This window comes from Ambystoma mexicanum, chromosome 5q (assembly GCF_040938575.1).
Source record: "Ambystoma mexicanum isolate Mex_15411 chromosome 5q, UKY_AmexF1_1, whole genome shotgun sequence".
NCBI classification, from domain to species: domain Eukaryota; kingdom Metazoa; phylum Chordata; class Amphibia; order Caudata; family Ambystomatidae; genus Ambystoma; species Ambystoma mexicanum.
This window is the reverse complement of record NC_090933.1, coordinates 546984031-546996451: the sequence shown is the minus strand read 5'-3', so window position 1 is coordinate 546996451 and position 12421 is coordinate 546984031. Positions and strand designations below refer to the sequence as shown.

Here is a 12421-nt window from a genome sequence, read left to right as displayed (position 1 = left end):
AAACACGAGACTCATACCCATATGAAAACAACTTCCTCAAGACCTATCTGAGTTATCACAAGACCAGTTTACATGCTGAAGCATTCAGATACATAACAAGTGGCCCTGAAAAAGGAGAAACAAAGAAGGTAACACTGCAGTATCTACCATGTGATTGGTACGCCACGGAAGTTCCGGGTAAACAAGGATGCTGGGAGAGGCCATTACTGACGATAACAGGAAAGGTGTTCCTGGGTACCAGCTGGGAGATAGGAGTGGTTGGCAGCAACATGGTAACAAAAGAAACTATCTCAACCATCGAAACACACAATCATCGATGTTGGACGACATGGATCAAGTACGTACCAATGCTCACGTGGGTAGAAGAAGATGAAGACCCGATAACTATATTACCATTGACTGCGCCCAAAGTATGTTACCAGCATAAAGGAGAGGTGGACGTGGGATATAACACCAATTGTGCAAGTGTGATGGAGTTACCTGAGGGGGGAGCGGGAACAGCAGTAATAATGGACCATTATTGGGCCTGCGGAGAAAAGGCATATCATACACTGCCTCCCCTGTGGAGTGGTGTGTGCACAATGGTACACGTCAATGTACCATAAACCAGACATACAGTGGAAAAACAATATTAATTGTGCAGAATTATGCCTCAAACACGGTCCCTCCCCACGTGACCAAGCCGAACCTGACGAGATGCCAAAACCCAGGAGAGAAAAGGCGTCTGGGTACCTCGCTACGAGACGCAGGCCGACACACTTGAAAGGCTCAATGGACACCTGCTACAGTGGGAACGGTCAGTCTCCCACCTATGAATAAATCCTCACATTGCCTGCACGTACCCATACTGAAACACTGTTGCAACCACAGGTGCACCGTGTGCTGGGAACAACGGTGGTCCCAGGCTGGGGAGCTCACGGATGCACCAATCAGAACATGAGGTTCTTATCTCAGACGTCAGTAACGTTAGCCAATCCTCAGGGGTCTTCATGTAACAATTCTTATGTATCTAATTGTAGGGACAACCCAGATATACCACCTGACTACACCTTAACCACTAATATCATTCTCTATAGGCGTACTATACTAACCCCACCACTCGAGCAACCAATCAAGAGTGGCGATAGGTTCTTTTGGTAACTTTTTGGAATGACGCAAGTAGCGCGTCATAATGTAGTAAAAAGGGCCTGCGAGCCCCACTATTGTGTGTGTGTCAGGACGAACGCGTGCGCTCCTTGACCCATCCCTGCCGTTTGCATAATAAACGACAGAAGTTGCCTTGCTCCTTGTGTGTGCCTCATACTCTGTCTCGATCCGAGATATACACGGGAGGAGTTGGGGCCTCCCTGCCCGGAGGTCTGCGGACGGCCCGGCCGACCCCGGCAGAATCCCCCCCGACAACATGCTACGAGAAAGACACACTGGCTCCAAAATTGGCAAATAGACTCCATACTTATTGGCAAAACAAATGCAATGTAATAAACGGTGTAATTATGAATTAAAGAAAGTAATTGGATTTAAATGCGGAAGTGCAGGCAGTTGTATTTTTGTATTATTACATTTTATGCAAATGAAATGTTTAGTTAATAGCCATGAACAAGCAAAAAACGTGTTTAGAAATATGTTGTTCTCCTCGAGGTATTTTGTTGTCATCTTTTGTTTTTTCAGTGCTTTGAGCTGCTAGACTGCTGGAAGTGTTCAATTATAATGTACTTATGGTTTTCACGCCTTCAGTGTTTTTAAGAGAATATTATTTCTAGTTGGATGATCCCAACAACATTATTAAGCATATGGAGGCTTTCTGCAAATATTTCATCTCCATAAAACGAGTCATCTGCCATCCTCAAAGCCTGTGCGTGCTGGCATTACAACATATTTAGAGGATTCCAATACGTTTTGCTTCAAACAGATTTTATTCTAAACGTATACAAGTGTTATACTGTACCTCTTTGCTCTTTGGAAATTTTAGAAATGACCACTGGAATGCTGTGTTCAGCTCCCCCCTACAAGTAGAAGACAAAGGGAGGTTTTATTTTCTAAACCATATTTCTGGAAAACACATGGGTTCACAGTAACTATGCTGCTATGTGAAAGCGATATTGGCAAAACAATTTATTGTGCATGGTTGAAATGTACCACAAATGTATGCTTTGACTGGATATTACCTTTTGACGAATTACATTTTCGCTGCATTTTGTGCCACAAAATTATAGAAGGTAAGTTTGAGTAATGCATATAGCATGGGGGTTGGAGAGTGTGGGGTCTCTTTGCATTTTGCAGTAACAAAAAGTGGTACATCCGGCAAAAAAAATGTCAGCAAAATCGAATTCGGCAAAAGGAAATTCAGCAAACGATTTCTTTAACTGTGTGCCAATACATTCTCAGTATAAAACTGATTTGAAGAATTCAACAGTCAAAGAACACATTCACTCCAAAGTTAACACCAAATTAACTTCTATTTTCAATTTATTGTGTTGCAGTTTAAAAAAAAAAACTTACACAAAATATAAAATATACAATACTACAAAGTATAAAATGCAACATTCCTCTAAACATTCCTCTGCAACATTCCCTCTGCATACACCTCTCAAACTATAACCAAACACAAGCCTAAAACGCAGCAATCCACAAAAACTTCACAACAATGCAACAACAAAACAAACCACACATAGACTTGCACAACAACACACGACTACGGACCATAAAACACCCCAAGCCCAGCCAACGGACCCACCGGGCTGAGGCTGCCAACAGCACATCACTGCTCTCTTGCACTTTTCCAGCTTATTCCCACTAACCCACCCCCTCTCCTCCCCTTTTTCAGAGCCGCCAGGGGACCACTTCGGTGGTGATAGTGCGCGGTACAAATGTCCTTTAACATTAAACAAAATAAAAAAAGACACCAACCGTGCATTAGAATAAGATAATACAAACCAATGTTACGCGGTTATGACTATTCAAAAAGCCATTTGCAACTGGAAAAATGCAATAAATGTATTGTGTAACAGATAATACCAGAGAAACCTGTTTCCCCAGTAGAATATGAATTCTGACGTCTATGGTAGACAAAGCACTGTCATTATGAACACATATGGCGAAGTGAAAACTGTGGTGGGCCATTTGTCAAGATTCATAAATGTATATACCAAAGACTCACATGTACACATCACATACGAAGATGTATATATCCTATATTGAGATGCATACAATAGATACTGGAATATACACACTGTAGACAGATACATAAATTATGTATGGAGTGGTACATACTGTATATTGAGATACGTACATTATATATTGAAATAGATAAACTGCTTGCTGAGATACATTCATTGTATACCCAGAGGCATTCATTGTATAGTAGAATGCATATTTTATATATTGAAGTATGAATGCATATACACTGAGGTACATACATTGTATACTGAGATTTATATAAAATATTCTGAGCTAAATACATTATAAAGTGTAAAATATGCACAGTAGTTATAACACACAGTTGAATGGGTCGGTGAAGGAGAACAGTAGACCACCTGACACTGACAAACAAATGTACCTGGTCAAATGAAATGATCAGTCCCCTTCATTGTTTCCAAATAAATGTCATTGTACTTATGAAAACAATTATATCAATATGTCTACTAGAAGACACCACACAGAACAACAGTATTGTTCCAATTTCACGGAATCTGTTCTCCTGACGCTTTGCTGGTTCTGGTCTCCTTTCTCACGTTTCCTCTTAGGTGCTCTCATGCTATACATTTGATCCCAGTGGGGAAAGGGAACAGGCTTCAGGGGCAAGTGATTAGGATTAAGTGCCTGACTCTGCCTGACCCTGATATTGGGACATGCCAAGAAAAACTAGTTGTTTGTGAGTCTGTCTTTCTCTGGGGCACTTTGTCTGTGCAGCAGAGTGTGTGAAGGAAAAGGGGATAAGGTTCCTAGATAGTATATAGAATGAGGGTCATCTATAGGGAAATGGGGCTAGGGATACCATGTCTCTCCTCTGGGTGCCCCACCCCCCATCCTGGTGATTCTCCCACACTTGTCCACCCCTGGGGTTTGGATCCAATAGCGATAGCCGTGCCCTGGCCACCTGGATGGCAGATCCCAAGGGACTAGTCTGTGTGACACCCTTTGGTTTCTCACAAGTTATTTTTAGAATGTGAGGGCTCAGATAGGATTTCGGACAAAGGACATTTTTGCTTTGGACATCTTAACACAAGACATACCCTTAGTGCTGGTTGAGGTAGGGAATTCATTTCTAGATTAGGGATAGGGAGGCAGTTTCCAACCCCTTTATTATTTAATAAAAGTATATAACCAAAAACATGAATCCTCTGTTGTCCATGTCTCATTCCTGGCTCCTCACATTTAGGACAAACGAGATCAAGCCAACTTTGATGGTCTGAAAGAAATCTTGTGCAGAGAACCTTTTCTTAAAATGCATAATTTCAATGGAGTCTTTATACTACAAAATGATGCTTCTAAAGTGGGCTTAGAGGCTGTGATCTTCCAGTAACACGATTGGATAGAACACTGTGTACTATATACGAGCCAGAAGCTCTTCCCCATAGAACAATCGTATGTCACTGTAGGACTGGAGTCTCCAGCCATAAAATGGGTGATCACCCAATTAAGATACAATCTAAGAGGCAAGAAATTCCAACTAATCACAGATCACTCTCCATTAACATGGATGAGTTTGAGAAAAGATACCAATCCTCTAGTTATGACCATGGATGACCATTCCTGCAGGTACGCACCGAGGACCAGCTCCTGCACAGATACAACAGCCCACACCTGGTTGTACAAGATTACAAGCTGTTTAAACACTGCAGCCAACTACAGACAATTAAGTGCATAATTCTGAAACTATCAAAATGATTCAGTCACCAGTTTTCTAACTGAATTTCACACATCTATACTATGTGCAAAACTATGTGCAAAACTATTGACCCAAGAACCATACTACCAACCTCAAGTCGTGGATAACACACTGCAATCATTCTCACCTTGATAAAGACCTTTAGGTCGAAACATGTGTTGGCTGTTCTGTTCCTTCACCAATGCACTACTGCTTCTATGATTAAAATAGTAGTATATACTTAATGTGTCGTCACATTACCAACAAATAAAACACAGGAGAGAACACCTTCATAAACACTGCAAGAGCGAAGTTGCCTTCGGTCCTTCCTTTCTTTTCAAGAACAAGGGAATGTGTAGTTGAGTTGATTCTCAATCAGAAAAGAAGAGGAAGTCACAAAGACAAGGGGTGAGGTATGTGACAAATTTAGTGAATTCATCCCTTCTCCCCAAGGGGGAACCTCCCCTTCCTGTGAGACTAAGGAGGTGAGCCCGCTCGGTGACACCCTCTATACGGGTGGAGGCAAATGGGACCTCACTGATAGAGAATCCCACTTTTGGGGAAAAGTACTCCTGTTCCAGTGAGGAACTCCCCGATGTCCTCCAAGTGATGGCTTATATGGACTTATACAATGTACCAAACTGTTATCAAACTCACTAGGATAATGCAAAGTTATATTAAGAATGACAAGAAATGGAAGATATCCCTTTAAACCCAAGTCTCTAATGGACTGAAACGAGGAGTCCCAGAGCCGAGAGAGAGAGAGAGAGCAAAGACCTGAGAGATGCAGTGAAAGTGCCCTTTGCCTAACGAAGCAGAAGATGGTGGGGTTCTGGGAGAATGCAGAGCGGACGTGCACCAGAGCCGCTGCAGTACGGAACGAGAAACACAGAGCAACCAGCGTGCGAGTGTAGAAGAAGGCCAAGCAAGGCAGAGGAGAAAGAACGATGGTGGTATGACCACGGAATCAAAGTGGTGGGCAGTCTGCCGTACCACAGCACAGAGAACATCCATGGGAGTAAGCGGCTCCTAATCCAACTCATGATTCCTGTGACGTCCCATAGATGATAACGGCACATCCAGGAAGGAGACACCACAGAGCGCAAGCTACGGAGTGGCGACAAGAAGGAAAAAGAATCCAAGCGCTGACATTGCACTGGAACTCACAAGGTAAAACTAGGAATGGAAATACTGGGAAACCAAGCAGGACTCTTAAGTTAAGCAAACCTCATACCTGTACTATTGGAAAACTATTGGAAATAATCCAGTCGACAGAACTGTTTGAATGAGATAAGAAGACATACTAAAACCATACATTGGGAAAGAAATAAAGTTGGAGGATTATCACTTTACAAAAAAGGGAAGGCCCACCCGTATCTCAAAGATAAGAAAGAGCACAAGAAAGGGAAATTTGGGGAGAACAAACCTGACAAGCCAGGAAGTGCAAATTCATATGAAACTGCACCCTAGGAATGGGGGAATTGTAATTGGAACTTGAACTACCATAAAGAAGAGGAGAAGATTAACAGAGATTCAGGAACCCAGCAATAAGGAGAGAAGTTAGACTTAAGCTCACAAGGAAGATTAAAATGCAGGGAAGTACCAGTCCTTTAAAAGAAATGCAAATCTTCATTCAGTGGATGACAAGACACTATTTGCATATGGTCTACTGAAAGGAGTAAGAGGAGCGAGAAGAAATGTGTGGCAAAACATGAACACCAGGAGAAGAGTCTTTCTACTGTCCGTATTTAGTTGTAATAGTGTTAGGGTCAGATAGCCAAGAGTGGGAAAGAGGACGGATTTGTTTTTGGACACTCATCCTGACTGACTAGCACATTAGTCTGATGAATCCAATGGGGCCATCACGGATTCCCTCCAAAGTGACCTCATCCCAGACGGCAGCCGCTACCTGATCCTGACCCTGGGGGCAGTTTTATGAGGGGGAATCACATGGGAGGAGAAAATCAACTGGTGAGAGGTCATGGCTTTATTGGATGAGACATGGTATCCCCCATTTGCCAATGAAAAAGACTCCCTGATACCTAATACAATAATGGCCTATTGCCATCCATCTTTTCCCCCCTTTAGGGAAAATAGAGAAACCTTTTCCCCAATACTCTTTAGGCCAAATTCCCATGCAGAGATTTGCAGAGTGGAAAGCAGGCAGAAAAGCTATGCCACATAAGTGCAAACTGGACTGAAAATGTCACACAGAGCCAGTGAGTCAGCCTAACCAAAATCGGGGCCCCGGGCCTTTCGGCGACGGCACCAAACACAGTTTGAACATTGTAAAGTTCCAGACACAGAAACAATAATATGATTGTTTGCAAATCAAAAGGGCAGAGTACAAGCAAAACCCCCAACAATATATGGGTGCATGGAATGCAGATATGGGGAAAACTTAAAACCAACATTGAAACAACTAGAAATACTGAACAAAAGAAGATATATGCAATTTTGGATGTAAAGAGTAACTTTTATATATGTATAAAGTAAGAAGTCCTGGTAGGCAAGTTAACCAGGCAGCTACAAGTACTTGAGAAGTCCTGGCAGGAGAGTATACCAGGCAATTGCAAACCTATAAACGTCCCAACGATTGACTGTTGAACAAAGAAGGAACGTTTGAAATAGAAGGAATTACGAGGCTAAGCAGCATTGTACCTAACAGAATTGGTGTGGGGCAAGAAAAGACACAAATAACTGTTAAACCAAGAAACATTGTCATACTATTGAATAATCCAGGTGAAAGGAACCACCCTGTGGAACCAAGGTTCTGTTACCTTGGAGAACGTTTATGTTGGAGCTGTTAAATTTTCATTTATGAACACTTTTTGTAAACACCTGGTTAAAGACATTTCCCTTCTTCCTTTATTTGTTTATATGAACATATTGGCATTAATAAAAGATTAAAATGGGCAGAGAGTGACATCAAGAAATATGATAATAAATTGGAGGGGGGATTTCAAATTGATTCGTGCAAGAATTACAACCGCTGGGCACTAGCATCCTTCTTCCCAACCTTTATAGAACATCATTTATGGCAGAGGAACACTAAAATCTGTAATAAAATGGCTGACTTTGACCCTACCATTCAACAAATCAAACGATTACAGAAGCGAGGTGAACATTGAGTAGAATGGGTAGGTTCCTTCCACATTTTGAAGCGGACCAGAACAAGTTAAACATGATTTCTATCCTTTGTGAAGAGAAGGACTCAAACCACTGGAAAATAATTAACCAAAATAACGGTAATCAAAGTGTAACACTATCTAATCCAATATTGGAAGAAGATTGGATTTCAAATGTTAAACAAGTGTATAATTACCTAGTAGATCAGTCATTCAACTAGGGCACTCTAAAATTGGAAAAATGGGATATCCCTGAACTACAAATTCAAAACATAATTCAAAAATGCAGAAACTCGAGCGCCCCTGGTCCTAATGGCTTATGCAATAAACTCATTAAAGCAAATTGACAATTGTGGGCAGGCATTCTGTATGGGTATTTCCAGTCAATCATTACATTTAAACAAACCCCCTCTACTTGGAAGGCGGCTTGCATTGTTCCCATAGTCGAGAAAAGAGTAAGAATCCTCACAGAGAACTATTGTCCGATTGCATTGTTAGACGCGGACACAAAGATCTTTAGTTCTGTTTTACTTTCTTCCATTGAAGAGTGGACTAACAAGAAGGGTATTTTGAAACTGAACCAACTAGGCCTACAGAAAAACGGTGGGCTAAATGTGGCTTGCTGGATGCTATATCACGTATAACGCTCAACCTGGGAGGGGGTTTGCAAAGAAATCTACTTGGTATCAGTTGATTTATCCATTGCATTTGATATGGTTAATGGGGATACATTGTGGAGGAAACTTTTACATTGGGGCTCTGGAAGAGATTTTTGCCCCCCCTTATCCAGTACACAACAACTCTACAACTAGGGTCAGGGTGAATGCTGAGGGATTGATGCCATCTGAAATCATGAGCTATAAAGACGTCAGACAAGGATGCATACTGGTGCCCTTTTTATTCAATATATATCTTGCTGATTTAGGTGACCACTTTAAGTCTGCATCTATAATCCCTCCCAAAGTCCTGGGTACAACCATTTACTTGGTCACATATGCAGACGATATCAGCTTGCTAAACTGGATTCAAAGAATCATGATTAAATTGGAAATGCACAGCACCGAAAATTACTTAACTATAAATCCACCTAATCAGATTGACAGCAGGGAAACGACTAAAGCAACAATCTTTGTGGTTGAGGGTACAAAGGTAACGGAGGTAAATAGCCTGAAATATTTGGGATACGACATCCTAAAGGTCCCAAACAAGAAATTGATAATGGAGGGCTTTTATAAAAAAGGCCTCAGTGACAGTAGCACAGATGAGAAATTTCAATTATAAATTCAGAAAATTCTCAATTATACCATTATTAGAATTCTATATGGCAAAGATGTTACTAATGTTAACTTATGGGGCTGAAATCCAAAACAGTCTTCTGAGTGAAGACTTCTGTCACCTGGAGGGTTTCATATGGGATAAAAGTCCTTAGTTTACCGCAGGCTAACCCAATCAGTGTCATCCGCTATGAATTGGGCTTATTGCAATTGGAAGCCCTGATCCTTTGGAAAAGAATGTTGTTATGCCATGAATTCAAAAATCCCCCACCTTTTACGTTGTTTGCAGAAAAATTTAGATCACCATTAAATAATATTCTTGTGGGGAGTACTGCGACCAAACTGGAAGAGTGGGACTTTGTAGTACTCCTCCTAGAAGATCCCCATGAGTCATATAAACAAAGAGTCTGGGGAGAGGACTTGTGCAGAACTTGCGACAAAGTAGGCACTTATGAGCAATACCAAAGGTTAAGTCAAGGTCTGCACGCAGTACCTTTTTAAATACCCGTCACAACCCAGAGATGGACCCTGTGGCAGTGCTGGCGACAGTCCCAGGGTGTTCAGGATTGCTTACTTATGCGGATGCAAGACCGTTCCAGTTATATTCTAGCGTTTCCTAAGATGGCTGCTGCCTGCAGCTGGGGGAGGCTCATAGGTGGCTCGTACCCGGAGAAGGGTGAGTAGCAACACACAGAGCTACTCGCCCACATGTAAGATGCTGAAGCCCTTTCTTACTATATCGTAGGCTTCCCCTGCTTGCTCTCTCTTCGCTAGCTCTTACCATTTCCTGGGCCTGTGTTAGGCAGAACCATATGCAGGACCCTTTGGGAACACCACAAACAATTAAGACAACAATTGACAGTGCATTTTCACCTTTGGTGCAAGCCTGTACTACACAGTAAGGTGGTAGAGATGGCTGAGCAGTCAGACTTATCTCAAGAGTAAAGTGAGCAGTATCAGAAGTTACACAAAGGACAGCAATTGCTATGGTTCAAACAAACACGGACTCAAGGTTTCTGAGTAAAAGAATATAAATTTAGTTACACAATCATTTGCAAAACAGATCACTAAACAAAAGCAGCAGAAAATCACAATCTTAATATTCTACACCACACCAATTAATTCTGGACAAGTTAAGCTCAAAATGAAGTGTAAGCAAAATGGCACTCTAGCCATTTAAAACGAGAGAGAAAGACAAGGTTATTCACAATCAAGCAGCACCAACAATATGTAGGCAGGGCAATCTAGAAAAGGCTTGCTACAATGAGGATTCAAATCAATAGGCCTGGGCCAATGTTAATGGTTCAGAGTCTTTGCAGAGGATCACACAGTTCAGAGTAGTTTGCGGTTAGGTCTTTGCCAAGAGTTCGAAATAAAGTTGGTCAGAAGAAAAGTTACTTAAAAGAGAAGAGAAGGACAAGCCCTCGGATTGGCGAAAGATTTAAAACACTTTCACCACGGTCGGACGGAACGAACGACCGGGTTGGAACAGTACCTTAATAGAAGAAGAATGCGGTAGCTGAGGCAGAAGTTCCTGGCAGATCCTGCAGGCTCACAGTTCCTGAAGCGACTGTCGGACTGACACGAAGAAGGAAGACTGGAGCGTCCTGCAATGCCCAGGGAAGAAACCAGAAGCAACGCAAAGCGACGAATAAAAGGTGTGTTCCTTTAAACCAGAACAGGGTCCGGTCCTCCTGTCTATCCGGTTTACTGCAGCACTGCATAGCAAATCCGACCAGGGGAGGGAGGCGTTGCTTGGTGTTTGGGTGAACTGGTTGGTCTCACCAGCTCAAGGGAAGAAGATTCCTTTCAGATCTTCTTCGTCGTTGAAGTGTAGGCAATTCGGACCAGCAGCAGAGCTTCACCAGGAGGTTCAGTAGTTGCAGCAGTCCTCTTCCTTCAGCTTCTCTTTGGTTCTCTCAGTCCAGTGGCAACTCTGCCTTCCAAGTCCCAGAGACCTGCTTTTAATGCAGTTTTCTCCCATTCACACAGCCTGGCTGTCAATCACACAAAAGGGTGGCTGTCCTGGCGGGACAATCACCTAGCCAATAAAACAGGAGTGTGAATTGGGTCTCCAAGGAGACCCTGTGCAGGGGGTCTAAAACCCCTCCCTCACATTCAGCCCACCCAGACTCTCAGGCGCCTAAGGAGGGCTTCTGAGCAGAAGCCACCCAAAGGACGGAGAACAAAGGAACAAAACACGAGAAAGACCTTTACAAAAAGAAATGGAGAATAAACCCAGCCGAAACCAAATAAAAGTAAATGGGGTACGGCGGGTTAAATTTCGAGGCTACTAATTTTGCCTAAAACAGTACCAAGGCTATTTTCATAGTCCACGGTAGAGAAAAAATGGTAGATACCACTGCCACCAGCCAAATCTTACAGAAAGGGGAACAAAATAATGTTCCATGAAAGACAGACAAAAAGGGATAACTATTAACCCTTTCCAGTACTCTATGGAAGATAGTTTGTACTGGGTCTGTGAGTTTAAAAAAACTAATAAAGTAAATGGCAACTTTACATGTTCTGGGAGAGTCAGTCCCAGAAATTGAGTTTAGAGTGGGAAGTCTGAAAAGACAACCCTGTGTCACTGCACTGAGGGTGCTGTTCGACACACAGTAAAAAGATGATGCCTGTGGAGTAGGTGAGACTCCACAGTCTATGAACACATAAATGTAAAACACACAGCAAAACACATGTAAGAGTGGGAAAAAAGGCTCACACTCTTACCAGGTGAAAAAAATAAATCCTAGAAATCCAGCAAAGCTGCTGAGGGACTTAGTAGCTAAGGGAAATTATCCATTCTGGAGAATTCTCCCTAACAACCTTCATTCCCATTCTTGCCTCCCTGCAGCAGGCACCCTGTGCTTACCGGCTCCTCTGCTAGCATGCTTCTTCTTGCTACCTGTTGCCTCCAGCCTGCTTCCCATCCTCTGCAGTTCACCACTTTTCTTTCCCAAGGGATGTACTGGTTTTGGTGCGACTTTCTCCGGAGCGTGCTCTGTTCAGTTCTCTTCCTTTTCCCCCGGCGCTCTCATTATCTGTCAGCTTTGGAGGTTCGCAACTCACCTTCTCACTTCGTAGTGGCTTCCTGCAGTTCCTTGGCTCTTATTGACACTCTCCCATATACTGTGCTATTGTACACCTCCGCT

At 42.5% G+C, this 12421-nt stretch overlaps 1 protein-coding gene across 2 annotated transcripts in view; it reads right to left on the bottom strand.

The window, feature by feature from the left end:
- The window catches only part of SNTG1 (syntrophin gamma 1), a 2735678-nt gene that overhangs the window by 2215253 nt on the left and 508004 nt on the right, over positions 1-12421 (bottom strand). For both annotated transcript variants that reach the window (XM_069621032.1, XM_069621033.1), the window contains exon 5: positions 1946-2003. In XM_069621032.1, the coding sequence (XP_069477133.1) occupies positions 1946-2003 (58 nt within the window). The remainder of the gene's footprint in view (positions 1-1945; positions 2004-12421) is intronic.